The sequence below is a fragment of the Anomalospiza imberbis genome, chromosome 1 (genome assembly GCF_031753505.1).
Source record: "Anomalospiza imberbis isolate Cuckoo-Finch-1a 21T00152 chromosome 1, ASM3175350v1, whole genome shotgun sequence".
Classification (NCBI taxonomy): domain Eukaryota; kingdom Metazoa; phylum Chordata; class Aves; order Passeriformes; family Viduidae; genus Anomalospiza; species Anomalospiza imberbis.
Window position 1 is genome coordinate 87,562,790 of NC_089681.1, and position 20,924 is coordinate 87,583,713.

At 39.0% G+C, this 20,924-nt stretch overlaps 1 protein-coding gene across 1 annotated transcript in view; it reads right to left on the bottom strand.

Annotated features, from left to right (window-relative positions):
- LOC137471478 (uncharacterized) overlaps positions 1 to 20,924 on the bottom strand; it is a 158,771-nt gene that overhangs the window by 129,347 nt on the left and 8,500 nt on the right. The window contains exons 4-6 of the mRNA XM_068185896.1: positions 10,996 to 11,082; positions 7,697 to 7,780; positions 3,021 to 3,193 (exon numbers count right to left, since the gene is read on the bottom strand). Coding sequence (XP_068041997.1) covers positions 3,021 to 3,193; positions 7,697 to 7,780; positions 10,996 to 11,082 — 344 coding nt within the window. The remainder of the gene's footprint in view (positions 1 to 3,020; positions 3,194 to 7,696; positions 7,781 to 10,995; positions 11,083 to 20,924) is intronic.

Here is a 20,924-nt window from a genome sequence, read left to right on the forward strand (position 1 = left end):
AACCTGCAGCTGTTGTGGAAAAGCATCAATGCTGCAATGCTGCAGGGGTATACCCATGGATCAAAGAGTAAAGATGTCCATTAAAGAATTAAGAAGATCAATTAAACAAGAATTAGCACACTCGCATTATTGCTAGAGGTCTTGAAATACCAATATGACTGTAGTAAGTTGACTGTGGCTGGATGCCAGGTACCCACCAAAGCCCTCTGTCACTCCCCCCTGCAGAAGGACAAGGGAGGGAAAATGTAATGAGGGGTTCATGGGTCAAGATAAGGGCTGGGAGAGATTGCTCACTAAAAATCATCACTGGCAAAACAGGTTAGAATTGGAAATGTTAATTGAATTTATTACTAACGAAATCAGGACAGGATAATGAAAAAAAAAAAAAAAAAGGCCTTAAAAACACCTTCCTTCCAGCCCTCCCTCCTTCCCAGCTCTACCTCCCCCCCTACACCAGCCCAGGGAGACTGGGAATGGGGGTTACTGTCAGACCATCACAGGCTGTTCCTGCTGCTGCTCAGGGAAAGGAGTCCTTCCCCTGTTTCAGCTTGGGGTCCCTCCTATAGGAGACAGCTCTCCATGAACTTCCTCAGCATGAGTCCATCCCGTGGTAACAGTTCTCCACAAACTGCTCCAGTGTCATTCTTTCACACAATGCGGTTCTTCAAGGACAAGCTGCTCCAGTGTGAGTCCCCCACATGATCACAAGTCCTACCAGGAAACCTGCTCCAGCATAGATTCCTCTCCACAGGTCTACACGTCCCACCAGGACTGTGAAGCAGCACGAGCCTCATGGGCCTCCCAGAGGATCACAGTCTCCTCTCAGGTATCCACCTGCTCTGCTGTGGGCTCCTCCATGGGCTGCAGGTGGATCTCTGTATCCCCATGGTCCTCCATGGGCTGAAGGGGCACAGCTGCTTCACCATGGTCTGCACCATGGGCTTCAGGGGAATCTCTGTTCCACCACCTCCTCCCCCTCCTTCTCCACTGACTGCCTGGTTTCTGCAGGACTGCTCCTCTCACATATTCTCACTCTGCTTTTCTCTGGCCACAATTACAACTGTGCAAAATTACTTGCCTGCTTTCTTTTTTTTTTTTTTTTTTCTTTTTTTTTTTTTTTCTTTGGCCCATCCTGAGGCCACCAGGGAATGGCACTGCTAGACTGCTAGATATGGGGGGAAGCTTCTGGCAGCTTCTCACAGAAGCCACCCCTGTAGCCACCCCCACAACTACCAAAACTTGTCCACATAAACCCAATACAATGACATGATATTTGCAGCATCTGCTTCCAGTGTCAGCTCTTCTATATTCTGTTCAAAAGGACTGAATACGCCGTTTCTGTAGTCTTTTAAGGAAGGGATGGATGTGTAGATCACTGATCCAGAAGACAATACAGATTTTACAGGGTCCTCTTCTTACTCTGTGTATTGCAGAATGAAGATGTGACAGCTAATACCGTGTCAGTGGGACTAAATTCCTTAGCAGGGTATGAAAAACTGAGGTTAGAGATGTGTGAGTGGAATGGACAGAAAACACAAGTACTCAACACCTCTTTGATGCAAAGAATGAGTCTCTTTCTGAAAACTCATGGTAGACCAGCTCAATCAATCACACTAAATGAGGATTTCCTTCCTTTTGGACTAATATAAGGAAGAAAAGCACTATTGTATTGTATTACATGTAAATTCACATGTGTAGTTGTCAGTTTAAAAGCATAATGTAGTTTGGGGGTGACCAGACAGATTGTTTCCGTCTCGGAAAAAAAATCTGCTGAACACCTCCAAAAAGATTCCAATTAAGATGATCAGCCATGTGGCCATGTTTAGAGGGAGGGTAAACAAAGTTTTGACACATCTATTGTGTTCCTTCAGGTGTCACAGAGCCTCATGAAGCTTTGGGGGCATCTGAATAGCCCAAACATAATTAAAGTGCAAATTCTCAACACATTATAACCTTCTGGAAAGGTGCAACTCTTTCTGTTCACCAATTTCCAGGTTCATTTTCCATCCGTCCTTTGAGACACATGAGGTTCTTAGTACCATCAGAGTCCTTTTCCCTCACAGTTCCCTTCCATTTCACATTCTCTGAACAGTATTACTCATACCACCTTCCATGCATGATGCATACAGCTATAAAAAGTCACAAGGAATGAAATATAGCTACAGGATTTAGAGGAAAGCAGTAAGGAAGAGAATTGTGTCCCTCACCATCATGCAGAAGGCAATGATAAGGTTTAGGTCTGCAGTGGGAAAAAAAAATCTAAAAACTTCCCCTGAAAATAAAAGAAAGCTTAGATCACCATCAGTCACTGGATAACCTATTTTAAGCCCATCAGAGCCAGTGCGCTGTTCTCATGTTGCTAATTAAAAATGATAGATTCATCAATTAATCTCTCTTCCTGTCCTCTAGTCTTAGTATGAGATTTTTCAAAGGGATAAATGGTCATTAGGTGCCCACAAGTATCATTTCAGCCCTGCAAACTTATGCCTTTGTCAACATGAGCCAGAACCTGTCTCTTTATGCCATAAATGACAAAAACAAAACCTTAGAAAGCTTTGCCACCCTGACAAACATAACAGATTTATAATGGGGAAATAATCTTATCCTCCGTACAATGAACATTGCTGCATAAATCCTCCCTGGGCTCCAATCCGAACTTGCTCACTGATGAATAAGCCTCAGTTAAATGTGGCAGAGAGAGATGTCCTAGACTTCGGCTCTTGATTGAAACTCAATTGCAATATTACTACATAGCAGTCAGAGATCCTCCACTATTTAGGAAAGAAACCATGAAGGCAATCTATTTTTATTCACACTGAAATGGAGACAAAGATAAAGGTCCTGCTGTTAGCTTAGCAAAGTGCCAGTCACATAAAGCATGCCAACGACAACGGTTATCCTTTCCTCTTTCAATATAGTACCGCCAGGCACAGAAACAGAATTGGGGTGTACAAGGTTAACAAGCCAGCATCATGTTATGAAACAAGTGATAAAATTGTTGTATAGTTCTTAACTCTGACCTGTTCCAGTGAAGAGCTGCCAAGCAGAATTATGTCATCCTGAACATCTCTCTCAAACTGTTCGATATATGAAGGAATCTCTTCATCTTCAAGCTCCCTGTGAAGGTCACATGCCTTACTGGAGCTGACAGGCATTACAGGGTCCGGAAAATCTTCACTGACGACGCGGGCTGCTTGAAACAAAAGTGGCAGACTATCTCTCAGCAAATGGGAGTTAATTCACTACCTTCTCAGTTAGTATGTTTGACCCACCAACACTTTAAATAGGAAACAGCATCAGTAACACAACTGACAGGTGCCAAGTGCCAGTACCAGGAAAATTGTCCTCAAGTGCAACATCTGAATTCAAGTACAAATTTAGTATGTGCAGCTTGTTCCTTAGGTACTTTTTAAAAGGCATGATCTACATTTCCACTGGCACTTTGCTCACCAGTTAATTTTAGAGGGATTTGGATCTGGAACAACTCTGGCATTCCTTCCTGAGGAAGAGGAGTAATAACTGCAATAGAATGGGAGTTTTAAGAAGCTACATCAAGCATTTCATCTTCCTTTCAACTCACCCCAAATGATTAGATTCCTTTCCCTAGGTGTATGCATGCAGCTCCTGCCTAATAAATTGGGTCCATTTCTACTCTCACCCACACCATTCCCCTGATTTCTCTGTAGTGACATATGCAGACCCAAAGGGTATATGCATCACATAAATAAAAATAAATCCCATTCATAAAGTCAGCCTTAAAGAGAAACTTTGTCTTTTTTCAGTTTAGTTGATCATGCTATATTAAAAAAAAATTAGATCCTCTCATTGTTATCTGCTACAGTACTAATACTAGTTTGGATCATAAATAATGACAACTATTTTTGCTCATGTCTCCACATTTGGGTCACTAAAAAATAACAGATATCAGATTGCCCACATCTATCTGTCTTGCTTCATATTTCTGCGTGTAAGCTTTTATAGTTCTCTCTGCCTATCTCTTAAAGAAATTGCCATATCTAGTTATTTGCTTCTCTTTGTCCATCCTACAACATGAAAGCAGTTAAAAGAGAGGTTTTTTTTCCCTCAGTCTCCTTTGAAGTCTTTTATTCTCTAATGAAGACCAGAAAAGGAAAGATAAAACTAAGGCTATTAACATTTCCAGTTTTGCTCACTGCTCATTGTTTAATGACTTTAATTGTTAAGCCTCCTGAGTACTTAAATCACCTCGATGCCACCAACACACAGGAAGTAGGGTGGGTTTTCTATTTAATTACAACAGGATACAACTCAAAATCATGTTGGGGGAAATGTACAGTAGATATAAACAACTCAAACCATTACCTTAGGGTACACATCTCTTCATGTAGCACTTTACAAACCTAATGAAAAGTGATTTGACCTACAACTATTAACTGCAAAAACAAAACAATATTTACATTTAAATTTACTGTAACATTAAGGGTTTGGCTAGGAGAGAGAAAACCCAGGAAGCAGGGGAAAAAGAAACATTGCCAAAAGCAGAAGATGGAGCATCTCTTGTTCCCCTTGACACTGCTGTACACATTGGGCCATATGCTCAGCTGGTATAAATCAGCTACTTTACTGCTTTCACAGGAGTATGGCAAGTTTACATCCTGGGAATTCAGTAGATTCCTGTCTCAGGGTAGAGCAATAGTCAAAAAGGAAATAAAACCATTTGGTTCAGAAAGACAGACATGAAGCAATTCATCAAAATATACTTTTTCTTTTTTATGTTTCTTATTTTTGTGAGGAATCATATCAAGTGAGCTCAGTTTTGGTGGAAGACACTGGACTAATTAGCATAAGTTTTGTCAAAAAAGAGCAAAATAAGAGAGCATTTTCAAAAGCCTTTTCAAGGGACGCAACTCTGAAAAATAGAGTGATAAATTACAATTTAGATTTGAAAAATATTTTATTAAAAGATACATATGCTCATTTAAGCACTGTTGTTCATTTGCCTGCATTGGAAAGAAGGAGAGAACAGGATTAATTCAGCTGATCTGCTCCTTCCACACTGTCTTTGCAAAGAAACTTCTCAAACATGGCCAGCATCAGGTTGCTCCTTGCTTGAACCTGTGATCCTCCATAGGTTGGAGGATCATGCCCCAGAGCAATACTTGACCAAAAGCCAAGGGACAAAATCCTCCCTGTACAAAAGTAGCCAGTCTTAAAAAATTCTACTACTTTACGCAGTAGGATACTGTGGCTCTGTTGTACACAGAGGATAAAATGGCTGAAAATTCATTAATGGATTGATTAACTAAATAAGAACTTGCTTGAAGTTGTTAGCATGGGAATCAAAAGTTTTCATTGCTTTGGATGTACCTAACCCTGAGAGTCGTGCTTTCCTTGTAGCTCAATCACTTCAGCACAGGCTGCATTTGCAGATGCTGGGTTGTAATTAAAACAATCTCTCCGGTATAAGTGTGACCACTTGTGACTTCATTTACTTCTGTATTTGTCCATCAGATAGTAGCAGTTTATACACTGAGATGACAATTTAAAGGATATATTCAGCAGCAGACTACACCTCAGGATGAGTTTGATGCATAAAGCTGCAACAAACTCCATATGGAAAAATAATTTTGGCTACCTGGTCTAGAAAACCATGAAGAAATTGTATTTTAAAAAGTACAATACTGAAGCCTCATGCACCAGGTTCAGACATTTAAAATTCTGCAAAACCTGGCACTTCAAGTTTTTGGTTCTTGCCAAAGAACAATATAATAGAAATTATTTTTTATGGCATTCACGTATCATCATTTAAAATGTTCATGGATCGCAACAGTATATTGACAAAAATGCAAGGTAAAAATATGTAGTCTATATCTATAAAAACAAAGTTTTTTAAGTTGCCTTATAATATGAAATTACACATACCACAAGAGTGACCAACAGGTTACTCAGCCACAAAATGCTTTAAATATACAATTATATAAATTCTGAGCCATGTTCTTTCCTTTCCTTTGGGGATCATCTATTAATTAGGACTGTATGACTACGTGATTTTTCAGCTCAGTGGCCAAATGAAGAAACGAAGCAGTTCTGTAAGAGTGGAATCAAATGAATCCTGGTTTTTCGATGGTTTTTCTGATTCTAATAAGGGTCAAACTCCCATATTAGCTTTTCCCTCAGTGGAGACATTAATAATGCTTGTCTGCTCTGTTCAACTGCCCACTTCCATAAAACTGGTAGGGAAGTCATACCTGTGAGACTTGCTCCCTGTTAAAAAAAGAAGGGTTGGAAGTGTCCAACTAGTTCAAATACTGGGAGTGAAAAACACAGGCAGAAATAAATACACCCTGATATATGCATAGGTGTGGAAACTGCACAAGCTTCATGTCTCCAGGAAAATCTCTATTTTCTGGATTTGCTTTACCCAAGCAAAGAAAAGTAATAAATTCAGCTAGAACAGTGTGCAGCTTCACCCACAGGACTAGCTCTGATGCCCATCATGGCACTTTTAAGAAATAAAAGCACTGAGGCACAGCTTGAGACACACAACAGCAGTGGCCTGCAGTGTGTCTCCCATTTGCTGCCCTCATGCCTGCACAGGGAGCTCTGATGTGCTCATGGAGCGTGAGACACACATGCTGATGCATTTGCTTGTCCCAGAATTTACATTAACATAGAACAATTGAGATCTTGCTAATAAGTTAAAGGGGTTTGATTAAACTATCTGCATGAATTTAGTTTTGACGGTTGCACTTTTTCCCCCATGCATTCAAAATGAGATAAAATGGGTTTCAAAGATGTTACTGATATGACCAGTGCCAGTTCAAGAGATTTTGCAACCCTAGGCAGATGAAAACATTTCCCTCTTCTAGAACAAAGTTGCTTATAAACTAAATAGCCATAAAACAACTTGCAGCTCCTGGAGCTCTAGTGCCGTAGGCAACCGCCTGCTCTGTCTGACAGAGTAGGTCCATGTATTGCTGAAATACAACAGGAAGCCTCATATAGATAGAAAGGACACAAAATAATTTTGCACAAAAGACATCTGCTGAAAAAGGAGGGAGGGGATAGGCAAAGAATACAAGGGCAGCCCTGAGCTGGGCTTGTACAAACATCAGTTCTGGGATGAACCAGAGGAGAGCAGCAGTCATGGGCCTTGTACAAAGGCTGTGATGGCAAAGATCTCGTGAATCAACTAGGTTTTAATTAATGAAACCAAAGTAAGGCTGTTTGCTTGAGGTGAAGAAATCTCTTCTCATTGTTTTTACTGTAGATGGAACATCAATTTATATTTTCTAACAAAGCCACAGAAAACACTTTCTTACTCACCTGTTATTGTAAATTCTTGTATCGATAACCTGAAACAGGGTAACATGACCCGTGCATCAGACAAATTGCCTACCCATTTATCAGCTTAAATAAGAATTTCCATTTCTAGATTTGAGCACATAAGCAATGATATTTCCAGTCTTCTTTCATAAGTGTGGAATTCAACATGCAGTGAAGCAATCTAGAGAAAGCATGCCACTTAAGTTACAGTTAAAACCACATTAATATGACACAAAACAAAAACATTTGGAGAAAAAGACCTTACAGAATTGCATTAAAATCATCATCCCTTTGACTTCTGAGTTCAAGGGGATGGATTACTCTCTCTCCTTCCCACATGCAGACTCAAAAGAGTTTTATTTTTCCTTATGCAATTGACTTTGTTATGTACCTTGGAAGTCCAGCATCTTGTTTTCTTCATCTAGAAGCTTCATCAGTTTAGAGTAAAGGATTTGCTCATCAAATTTCACAGGATCTTAAAAAAACAACAATGAAACAGCTATAGTTTCTTCCAGAAGTATTTCAGGAAATATTATTTTAAATGAAAAGATATAAAAATACAAAAGTTAGGAAGTGCTTTGACACTTAAAGATAGTTTTTACAGTGTTATTTTCATAGCTCAGAATAAAATTACAGTCACTTGTTCGAAGCAAGACAATTCAAATAAAAAAATATAGTCATATACTTTGAAATGGTGGGCAATATTATATGTTGATCTGAACTGAAACTGGCTTATAAATTCTGCTAATAGAGTAGCTGAAATGACTGTTTATATTCAAATTGCCAGATGAATTCTATTTGATTCTTAATGAAAATCAGAATACCCAATTTATTCTAACATGATTTTGGATATTCATTAGAAATTTTACCTTGCTGTCTGTAATACTAACACATTATCTAATATGAGTTGTCATTACAACACTCCATGAATTTTGAATTTGTGGCTGGTTAGTCATTCAAATTTTCAGTAATATCTGCAGATCTTAAAAAGCAGCAAAGGATATGCACACTTACCCTTTTCCATGAGACCTAAAAAAAATTTTACTTAAAGGTTCTACATTCAAGGAAGAAATGAGCAACTGGGACCACTTTCTCTCCAGATCTTCCAGACCCTGACTTCTCTAAGTTGTCACTGAAGACAGGCAGATAGAAGACCAAAGAAATGCGTACAAGGCAGGTGGATTGAAGTACAGCTACATGCAAGCTTGGGTGGCTCTTTTTAAGTGCTCAATAGAATCTCAAAGAATAAATTTCTTTTCCCATGAAATTTCAGAGGCAAGTTTTTCAATTACACTGATCTTTCAAAGAAGGTAGTGGCTTCTGCAAAGCTCTCCTGAAAGTATAGAATCTTCTACATTTCTTTTAGCCTGCAACATTGAAATTTCTCTTGGCACGGGGGCAAGCAAACCCATAGTGGGACACTGTTTGCTCTCAGGGCATTATGAACTCATACAAATTTTTAGAACAAATCTAATTTATCAAATATAGAAAAGATAATTACCAATATCTTCATTTTCACAGAATAACCCATTAAAGAATAGTTAGTGGCTGAGAATTTGCTTTTCACCAGATACTCTCTTTGGTCACTGAGCCTGGCTTCCTAAAATTCTAAGAAGAGTGCAACTTCAAAGTGTGCCCTGATTTCTTAATGTTTTTCTGTTTTTGACTCTTGCTCATGACAAGCTGCTAGCTGAAAAGAAGATGTAAACCAGTTTGGCTTCCAATCAGGGCATGACCATGCAGGACCAAGCTTTAGTTCTGACTGTCTTTTTTAAAGCCATCTACTACACACAAATGTACTTCCACTAATTTAATACTTCTGCAAGGAAAAAGAAGCCAGACAGCGAGCCTGGTTTGTAAATATTGACAAATCAGACTGCTTAAGGCAGAAAAGCACCTCTGGAGTCCATCTAGCCCAGTTCCCCCTGCTCAAACGCCAAGGTTCCCAGGACCATGTCCAGGCACGTTTTCAATATCTGCAAGGTAAATGTTTTGCTCTTGGCAGACATACTGGTAAATATAGCATTATAACTGCTCTACAGAGGTCCACACAGCCAAGCTGAGGCTAGTACTATTGCTATTTGACTTTTAATAAGCAAGAGTTTTCCCAACCTTTGAGCAACATTTTTGCCAGGAAGAAAAGGAGGACCACCAAAAGACAGCTCTTCACACATGGACCTCAGGCTTAGCATGATATGCAATTGACTAAAACCATCTCTCCACTCCAAACCCTGCAAGTCGATGGACTAAGAGCCTGTTCCAAATTCTAAAATAAATAAACCCCCACCACACAATACAAAATCAGCATTTATGGTTAAGTTTATCACTCAGCCTCTTCAACACAGTCAAGAGAACATCTCCTCCCAATGAGAACTGTATTTCCGTATATCCCTTATGTCACTGCTCTGTCCGTACATGATTTCAGGCATACATGCACAGATACATTAATCTGCTTTTCATTCTCTGGTTATGAAGCAGATCATGACTCATAAAGCCTTTTCATAAGATGAACTAAGGTAGGACCAACAAGAAAAAAATATTTCCTTTAAGAACTCTGAGCCAGAAGTTGACTTCCAAGGAATTATACTGCTATCCTACACAATGAATGGGGAAACTATTTGGATTAGATATAATCCAACCTTGATCAACCTTGATTTTTTTTTTCACCAGAACACAGAAATTCAAGTTAGTTATATGCAATAGAGCCTGCTTTTTTCAATCACACAAGTTTTTGTCTCAAAAGTTTAAAACCTCCATATGTGCTCAGAGTTTCTCACGACTTTCAGAAGTGAACAACTTTAATACACATTACAATAGATAACTCTTTTTAGATCTGACTACAGCTGTGCACCTAGAGAGTCTCTGCAGTACAAATAAGCACAGGCTCTAGAAAAGCAAAGGGCCAGCAAGGTAACACAGGAGATCTGGCTCTTGCGTGCTATCGTCTTGTTAGTGTTTAACAACAGGAGCTGGGCCAAAGCACTCAGTGCAGAGCTAAGCATTTCATTACCGTGATGATGCTCTTACTTAAGTCCATGCAAATTCAGGCAGGCCCGTTCCCACCCTTTTTATCTAAAAGCCTGACAGCAGAGGAGAATTTCCTCTGCTAGACAATACCTCCTGGTTAATCTCTCTCATACCTATGCATAACTTCTCTTCTTCCAGCTCTGCAGTCACACCCTCCTGGTTGCTATCGCCCACAGAGAGCAAAGCTAAATATCTCGCCTAAACTGGCAAAAAAGAAAACCAAAAAAGCCTCCTCATGCACTTCTACTCACTCTAGAGTTTCCTTCTGTTAGGCAAACACACATTCAATTCCGTAATAAAAGTGCTCTCCGAGGAGGACTTTGGGAGCAGGACTGTGAAAAAGCTAGAGCTTAGCGCTCAGTTCTGGACTAACTTCAGTAATTAAAATGAATATGGTGTAGACAACGCTCTCAGAGCGTGCTTCATTTTGCTACAGTAGCAGAGTTAATACAGAACAGCCCCATTCGAACCTGCCGATTAACTCACTGTCCTTCATCCAAGTCTGTGTATACTGCCTATCGTGTTCAGAGCAGTTAAGATTTAGAATTTAAATTGTAAACCTCAATATTTAAATAGAACTGCATATGTGATCTCTGACACCTCATTTTCATGAATGGAAAAGAATATTCTGACACCAAAATTACATACTTAATTCTGCCTCACCTTCCTCACTGACCTCCATCCCACACTGCCTTGGGTTTATTTCCTCACCCATCAACGGGTCAAAGTAATTTCTGCTGTATTCATTTCCTGTGGAAAGCACATGAAGTAAGGGTCAGCGATTATTAGAAGCACATGAACTAAAATGTTAATTTTGAAATCGACACCAGCAAGCAAAGGGGCATTTTTTGCTACTTTACAAGCTTAATTTTTTTAACAAGTCCTCTAAGCCTACTGGTACTGCAATTATCATCTTGTGAAAGGTCAGAAAAGGTAATTCTGGAAACAAGTGCACTTTATGTTACTTTTTCTCAGGAACTAATGAAAAAAAATTCTCACATTTAGATGGCAGAAAGATAAGAAAAATTTTTACAAATACAGCATCCCCAATATAAGTCAAATTATTCTTGAAACATACCATACCAGTGAATTTTCCATACTGCAAAGGAATTTGTATTTCACAGCTGACCTCTCCAATTTCAACAGTTTTAAATTTCACTACTGAGGTTTCAACGTCTGGTGCATCTTTAATACTGTATTGAACCAGAGAAGTGTTTAATTACGGAGGAGATACCAGGAAACTGCCTCATTAATCTGAACAGCAATTATGTTCAGTTGGACCAGGTAACTAATCCAAGATTTTGATGGGATAAACCCACTCCTTTTAGTACTTGGCTATTTTAACAGCTACTTCTATCTGCTCTTTAGAAAACAAACAAATTTACAAAAAAAAAAAAATTGTTAGAATTATCATTAAATAACCCAGTATCTAGCTGCCTAGAAGAACTGATGGTAAAAGCCAGAAGAATTTTCCTTACACAAGCAGAGAGGGAAGGTTTTTTCCTCAATATATGTATTTTCTTCAGCAAAAGTGCTACACTCTATTAAAACCATCCACACACTCACTGGGTTTGCAAACACTGTAAATTGTTATTAAGCAGGGGGAAAAAAGCAAAATAATTAAGTTCATAACAAATGTTTTAATTGCTTGAATATACATGGATGCATATCCTGGAAAATACATAAAAGCTAAATGTATGAGGGGGTTAATTCATCCAAGATACACTACGGTTGTCTACAGTGTATTTGTTTTAGGATCAAAAATAATCCAAGCAGCAGCTCCTTTTCAGAGACTAAATGAAACTTTGATATGAAACTAGGTTTAATTTATATTTCTAGACTGGCACATTTTGACTGTCAGTCTCTGTTCCTTCAATGTAGTAAGTACAAGAACTGAAAATTTGCTTTACCTTGAGGTCTCAATAAAGAAAAAATAAATGAGTTTCATTTTTGTTACTTTATCTGTCAACAACTACTAGGCTGGTATGAATCTTGGCAGTATGTAATCAAAGTCTTATGTACTGCAATAACAGAGCCATTCTACCTTATTCACTGTAATTGTTTTTCTCTAGCACAAAGCACCATGATGTTATATGAACACCCCTTCACATGTTGGTAAAATAATTCACCTATGTGCTAAAAAGGAAAATGATGATGCATTTCTTTATTCAATTACTTCATAGCTGTAAATGTAAATTGCTGGAACATGTTCTGCACCCATACAAACAATATTCAGCTATGGCATAGGCTTTTTGCACAATCTTACTATCACAATGGTTTTTATTGAATTTTAATATCCCATGTGAGTCTGGTGTGAAACTTTGAGGAGCAGACTTTTGGGCAACTCTTCTGGACAGAAAAATGAGCATTTAGGAGGAAGTGTCATGTTATATTTGAATCTGCAAGGCAGGAAAACCATTATTCAAAAAAAAAAAGAGATACATTAACAAATACCATTAAATAGCTTGCTCTCTGGTGCTCTTCAAAAAAAAAAAAAACCAAAAAAAAAAAACAACCTCAACACTTTGAGGAGTATGAGATATTTTGTCCAGGGCTTTGACTCTGTCAGAACCACACACAGCTGGTGACAGACAGTTATGCAGAAGGAAAAAGAACCACCAGGTTTGATTTCTTCAGAGCAACATACACACTTAAAAACTTACATAAGCAGAACAAGTGGTAAACAACAGAATCACCTTCTCACAGTGATTTTATAGATAACAAGCCATTTGAAACTGCAGGATTCCACAGGAAACTTTAATTGAGGCTTTCGGAAGAGCTGAATCACTCAAACCTTAGGTCACTGCTCTGGGTGGGAGATGTTGCTATTTGTGGGTTCCTTGGTTTTTTCCCCCTCAGTTCAACACACACCTTGAGAAGTGGTGTGACCAGGAGGCCTGGGCTCTGGGCAGGTCCTAAAATTATCCAGGGGCAGTGGGAGTTGCTTTAGTTTTAAAATACAAAATTATCAATTTTAGTCAACATAACACACTGCCCAAGGCATTTTGCTAATAACATTTTGTGAGCACGTGAACAGATTTCTAATCATTTCACATTTGCTTTTGGAAATATTTGAAAATGTATAACATGTAAATTAACAGTCCACTAAGGAATTCACATTGCTCTGCTTTGTGGCATAAACACAGTAAATGTTAATACAGGGCCTGCTTGTAGGTATTTTGAACAGCACCATATAGGTTCGTGCTTTCAACAGCGCAAGATACTTTGACAATCTGCTCCCAAACAGACCTAGCCAACTTCAGAAACTTGGGTCTTTGCTTTGATCCAGAGATTCCCTCAAACCCATTAGCTCAATTTGAAGTCCAGTTCACCCCTCAAAATCTGTTATTTCATATGAAAAGCATGATGCATAATTCAGGAAATCAGAATTGAAATGCAAACACACAAATTATCTATACATTAAAATAAAAAATGGAAAGAAGGGTGTTGGCACAACAGTGACCAGATGGGAATTTATAGTTTAATTAAAGCAAGAGGAGTTGCTAATAAAATTAGCATAATCGTTGGATACAGCCCATGGGACTGCACACGAATTACTAGGACTGGATGAAACTTAAAAGATGGCTTTTAAACTAAGATATCTGTAGTCAATTATGCCACCTATGTCCTGAGAATACCACACAGGAAAGGCATGACTAAGCTGAATTTCTATGTTGTCCTCTACTCCACAGAGAGATCAGGTAGTCCATATCAGTTACACATTAAAGGTATAGCACAGAATTTGGATAAGAGGCCATTATTCTATTTGTGTTGTATTACTGATCTAGGTTTTTAGTTTAATGAAATAGACAAAACTCTGTTGGATTTGTTAAGTGTCTCCCGATCAAAGTAAAAATCAAGGAATTATCAATAGCCACATGACTGACTATTAAAGCTTGAATAAACAATTACTGGTGCTTTTTTTCAGAGTGAAGCTTGATTTTCAGGATAGGAGAATAAAAATTTGGCATAAGCCATCCTTCTTTAGAAGACAGTATGCAGATTATGGTCTGCACAAACTTGCCACGATAAGTAACAAGTCCCTTTTCATACAGCATCACGGTCAACACGTGTCTACCAATGACTTGGGAGAACATTACTGGGCATTACTAAGGTAACTCCTAGAAGACTTTTGCATCAGATAGAATAAGACAGAAGCATTTTTGAAAGATTAAATTCCAGCCTGAGACAGCATTTTGACCCAAAGTGCTTTTGAAACATAGTGATGCAGCTGGGAATGGAAAAGAGTAGTCCTCCTTCCCCACACCTGACTTAAAGCATTGATTTAAGCTGCAATTCCTATTAAGGAACATCAGAGCAAATACTCACATTCTCCATTCAACAGAACTGAACTTATTTCCCTGGGGATACTTTTCATTTTACTTAGCAGACAAAGCCCTTTGGGCAGCCCAGACTGAAGGCTCTGTGATAACGTATTTCCCCACTTCTTTATGAGAGCCAAAGCAGTGTCCTGGGGTCAGACTTGAATATCCTCAAAAAAAAAAAGTGACCTCCTCAACTTGGCCAGGAAGAACCAAGACTTGAGATTAGAAGGAAGGGAAAGAGTGGCTTTCAGCATTTCCAGCTACTTCACTCACCCTCCTCAAGTCTTGATGGGTTCTGTGAGTAGCACTCCCACCCGTTTTCATGATTCAGTACCCACATTGATAAAGCTTGATACCTACGAGTTTCTTATTTGAGCCTTTTATTCTTTGTACTTTGAAAAAATCTATAAAGAACTCTAAGAAAAATAATTCGAAAGAATTAAAGAACAAGGAGGAGAAAGAAGCTTTTCATCTTAAAAAGAATCTTACAGAATGCAGAACCAAAGAAAAATCATCAATGAAAACTGCATAAATAGTAGGAGTTCCTGCACAGTGAAAAAGCGAATGGGTTTCCAGTAAATTTATAAGTTCTTACTTCATATAGGCAGTGACTTAGAAGTGGAAAATAATGTAGGAAAATTTGAAAATTTCACAAGAAAAAAATCTGAGATTTTACTCCAAAATTTTGTATTGCTAGAATTACTCATATCCAAATGTTATGAAGATACTAAAAATAAAACTACAGTCTTTTAGAACACAGTGAACTAATATGTAGTCCATAAAACAGTGTTTACTTTCCATTCTCATTTTTTCAAGGGAAAAAAAAGAATTAACGTTAGACAGAAGCTATATTATTAGTTTGCATTCTTAATTATTATTACTGACCCAGGATATTGGTCACATTTCCCTCAGCTCATCTCCATTTGAAATATACACATCTAACATTATTTTCTATATAGATCTAAAATAAGATTCCTGGCGGTCCAGCTTTATTCCAGAGTATCAAATATATGGAAGAGTGGTAGGGATTTTTACACAGAGCTTCTAAATTTCATTAATAGTATTCAATGAGAAATTACATGTTAATGGCACGTTCATACTGAAGAGCATTTTGCCAGTGACTGGACAGTAGATTTTATCTTGAAAACACAGTTCATTAAACACTACCAACAGCAGGTGACTTCCCAATTTTTAAAAAAATATTTTAAAGGTATCACATGTCATTCTCCTTATCCTCAGCAGACACAGTAGGTAATAAGGGAATCAGCTAACTGTGTCTTATGTTCATATTGCAAGTCTTGAATAAACTCACTCATCAGCTTTGACAGGACACTGGCAAAGGGGCTGCTCCTGAGCCTGAGCAGTGCAGATTGTGCTGCACCTGCCCCGACTCCTGAAAAGCACTGCATTGCACTCACAGCACCCACACATTTTTACTCCGAACTCTAGTCCTGCAAGACTTACCACCTTCTCTGCTGTTTGAGCAAAGGCACAGCATGAAAATTAGTTCTTTTTCCCCTTTTTCTTTTCCTGCAGGCAACAGAGGGCACTGTGCCAAGGGATGCCAATGTGAGACCCGCTATTTTTCCTGGGGAATGCTGTTGGTCGAGACCATGAGAAAAAGATTTACTGATGATGATGATGGAGTTCTTTTAGGAACAGTATTAGATAATGTGACACACATCACTGGGGAAAATGGATACTAAGTTCTCCCAGGCTGACAGGCTTAGCTGGTCCCACTCTATGCCAGTGGGGTAACATGCCAAATTTTGAGGATCTGACAGCACTATTGCGAAGCAAACAATTTCCAAGTGTAATAAATTAGCCTTAAAAATATATATTCCATCACATTCTGAAAAAGTATTTTCCCAATTATAAAATGCATCCATTCTTCACAGTTCTTCTCCCCCTACCTTTCACAAATTCAATTTTAGCACATTACTTAGATGAGTGGTGCGGTATCCCTGTTAAAATTGCATGCAATGGATCACGTTTTGCACACTACATTACACCTTGTGCCGTTCTGCTGATTTCAATTGGATTACACATTGTGTAATTCAACGCAAAATTACTTCCAATGACAACCCTTTTATTCCTATGCATACATGGTGATCCATCATGCCCTGCATACCAGTTTGGCATTTCCATTTCAAAGTCCCTGTTGGAATCAGAAAGCATGGAACCACATACATAGAACTTGAATTATTAGATATAAACTTTGCCATTGTTTAAGGAAAAAAAAGTGTACGGTTTTGATTCATATTTCTGGTCCCATCCTTTATGCAAATCACTTTGTCCACCACAAATCAGCAGTGTTGCAAGCTCCCATTTCCTTCACATGCAGCACAAACATGAATTTACAGCAGATGCCTGTTTGCTGTCTCTCCATTGGGTTCCTACCACTTCTTTGGAATAAAATTAGACACTGTTCAAAAAGTGTCAGCCTCTAGCTCTCTATAAACAGGCTGAACTCAATGCAGTTGCTGATACTTTTAGCAATCTGGTATCCCACATGGCTCCTTCACAAAGATTTTTCACCTGTGTATTCCTACGTCAAGGTCCTTGCCTGGTTACATTCTTGAGCAAGGAAGGCCTTACATTGTCCTTACACATTTGAACAACTTTTGTCAGCAACTGTTCCTTAGCAACGACTTCTCTCTACTTTAGCTTTTGATAAGGAGCAGAGATGCTCTACTTTACAGTGGCATTTTCCCTGTAGGACATCTGCAGTGCTGTGTTAGGCACATGCAGTCTAGCTCTGCAGCTTGGAGGTGATGCAGCAGAGATCCATGCAGACACTAATTTACTCCCAGAAGAAGTATAGCCGTGTTAATGCCATTCTGTACCTGGGCTAATTAGAAAAATACTTCCTGGTCTTCAATTAAAAAGGCTTTCTTTCCCTCCGTTTTTTCTTTCCTTTTCTTTCCCCCCTCAGATGTTGTTAATCTCTGTGGGCAAATTTATTGGAGCATGTTATGAGATGTTAACAGTGCCTGTTGCAGATAAAATGGTAGAATTAATTAGAGCTTCTTTATTTTAGGAGATAATCTAGTTTTGAAAACAATATTTGTGTATTGGGGATAATAGGGAAAAAATGAATACTTCTTGTCATCTGGAGACAATTTTAACCTGAATCATCAATATTTAGGGTCAGACTGCCTCAAGCCATTTACAAGTGCACAGCATACAGGAGAAGACAATTAGCCTTTCCTTTATCTTCCTTGCAAAAGCCACAGAGTATCACAGTCTCCAAAGGTGCCTATGTAGCCACAAGCTACAAGGTAGGCCCTGCAGTGGGAGTATGCCCAAAAAGCTCCACCCCTGGATTCTGCAGCTTGCATGTGCAGTTGACAACGCAGAAAGATCCCATTCTAATTTGATCTGACATAAATTCTCTCTGTATGGTTGTGCTGGAAATTTTACCTATCTTGTGGCGATGTGAGCAGTGCCATCCCACAGGGCTCTTCTCAGCACTAGCTAGACCAAATCTGTGTATCGCTGTGATGAGCACTAAAAAGCACAAACTGGCATAAGGCACTTGGACTTTTTCTGATAACAGCAGCTGAGGAAAAATGTACTGAATGCTACAATACAATAACATCTGCTTTACAGGCCTACAATAAAATCCTAAGTACAGTAGTCCTGTGTTCAGGAATTGCTTGTAACATACATCATCCATTTGAAGTTGAGCAATTGCCCTTGTCTTCTGCTGTCAGACAAAGATAGACTAATTCCTGGAAGTTTGGTGTTCCTGTCATGACAGTTTGCTGGAAGCTCTTTGCTGGGAATTTTAGGAATTTTACCAAGGCAGCCTGAATTTTAGGACACTCCACAAAGTTTGTTGGGTCTAAACCCCTCTGAAGAAAAGAGAAAAACTGATCTTGGCTCACCTTGAGATCAAGTGTCTGACAACTGAGGAACTGGTGGACACAGGTTCTTGAAGACTTGGGTGATGGAACCCCTAATGCTTTTCGCAGGGTGATTTATCTATTAGACCTTCCATTGGGGTGGCCATCATGAAAATCTCTGCAATTCAATGTTTGATGAGGGGGAGAAAGGCAGAAGGGTTGGTTGGATTTAGCCACGAGGAAACTGCGTGTTTTAAGAAATAAAAGAATTACAGTTTGGCAACTACAAGGCTGCTGCTAGATTAACTTACTTTCATAAGCATAATGTGAAAGAAATTAAGGTGATGGCAGCAATCAGCAAAAAGTCAGCATAGAATCCAGAAGAGAAAATAGGATAGAAACCAATTAGTTGGCTGAAAAATCAGGAGATTAATCTGAGTAAATAGCCAGGCAGCTCCCTTGGGTCATTATAACATTTAACAACAGTACCAAGACTTCACTGATGATGAAGAGCAAAGAGCAGAAAGAGTTAGGGAAGGCTTCACATTACTCACTGGCCTAGTTCTGAACAACAGGCTACCAGTGATGATAAAATCTGGAATTTTGTCCATCATAGAAAATAGAACTGTGAAAGATACAGAATGACCTAATGAAAAAAGGAACGGACTAAGGATCATAGCTTTTATTTCTGATGAAAGTCTGCATGGTGACAGCAGAGAAGGTCTCACGCTCTGCCCTAGTTTCCTCACAAGCAAAGGATGCAGGAGCCTTGCACTTTGAGTCACAAGAATAGCCCCCACCAATCTAATTTGAAAAGTGAAAAACTCTCTGAAGAAAAATATCAAAAAATTTAATAAACTTCTTGCAAACAAGAATGAGTTTGCAAACTCTTCTTTCTAAAAGGTATTCTATTATGGGAGAAAAAAAATGAAAAGGAATAAATATATATGTGAATTAAGCTCTTTGGGGACAGATGCAGATAATTTACAGTGTCTTGGGCCTTTCCACTTGCTATTTAATCTCCAGGTAAAGGGTGATCTGTAGAGGAGCCCCCTGTGCAGACAAATAGCCAAATTCCAGGAACAGGTTTTAAGGCTGTCTTGAACATGCAGCTGACTACTCACACTACTTCCCAGTATATGTAGTATGGAGGTGTGCAAGAAGACATCTCAAAGTAGGTGGAGGTTTTTCTAGAGAACACTTCCCTCTGGCAATTGCTGACAGAGGAACAGCCTCTGACACTGTTGCCAGGTGGAGGAAATTATAGCAACCCCTGTGGCTATTATTTGCTGCCATTAACAACATGGGCGATAGGTGGAAAGATAATAGAAAGGCAATGCCATCTCTCTGCCTTGCCTCCAACTGCTTAGCCTGAAAACCCAGCCTGATGTTTATATAGTGTTCTCAACCTGTAATCTGCTAAATCCTGCGATTAAATAATTTTGCTCAAGGTTATAACTGGTTTTAAGTTGCACAGTTTAGCACCAAGCATTAAAATTGACAAATGCCATTCCCTATTGAGTAAGCAACTGAACTTAAGCCTGGAGGCTGAGAGCTGGAAGAGCAGCCAACAGCTGTGAAGGGAGGTAACTCCAAAAAAGGAGACTATTTTATTAGCATCTGGGGAAGACGAGGAGGAAAGGGAAAGGGGGCGGTGTAGAGCCTAAAAGAGTTTTTTGGGTTTTTTGCATGGGCTATGCTGTTGTGCTTGGTGTGTGGGCACACCCTCCTAGAGAAATAGCTTCCAGTATGGAGTGCAAGTCTTGCATCCCAGGTGGAAAAAAGGGAGAATTCTGTGCTATCTCTTGTGAACTGCATAATGGTTCCTGAGAGCAGAGGGGCAGGAGAGAATGCTGTGGAAATGTTTCCCCTGTGGTAGAAGACGGCAATAGTGTTCAGCACCATGTCTGGTTTTGCTATAAGCTGAAATGGCACCAGCTATGCAAAGCATCTATGAACATGGATCAAAGGAAGGTAGGCTCAAAGAACTGATCCCTTGGGTTCTGGAGGACCCAGACCTCAAAAGACTGATGCATGCAGGCATAAAGTACCTGTAGACCTAGTCTTCACTGAGGACTGTGAAATATTACTATTTATACATTACTTCATTAATGTGATAATGTGTATACCTGTGCAACTGGCTTTTCTCTTTCCTTCTTTAATGAAGATATGTTACACTTGGAAATAGGAAAATTAGTTCATGAGGTACTTGAAGATTTTTTCCCAGATTTCAGGCTTGAAGATGTTGGCTTATTAGCGGCCCTTGATAAATTTTAACTGGTCCTTGTGATTGCCAAACAAGTGCTGACACAAGTTAGACTAAGAATAATTTAATGCAAGGTTAGACCAGATGATCTCTAGAGATATTTTCCAATCTAGACTTTTTTATGATGGTATAAATGGATGATTACTTTTTAAT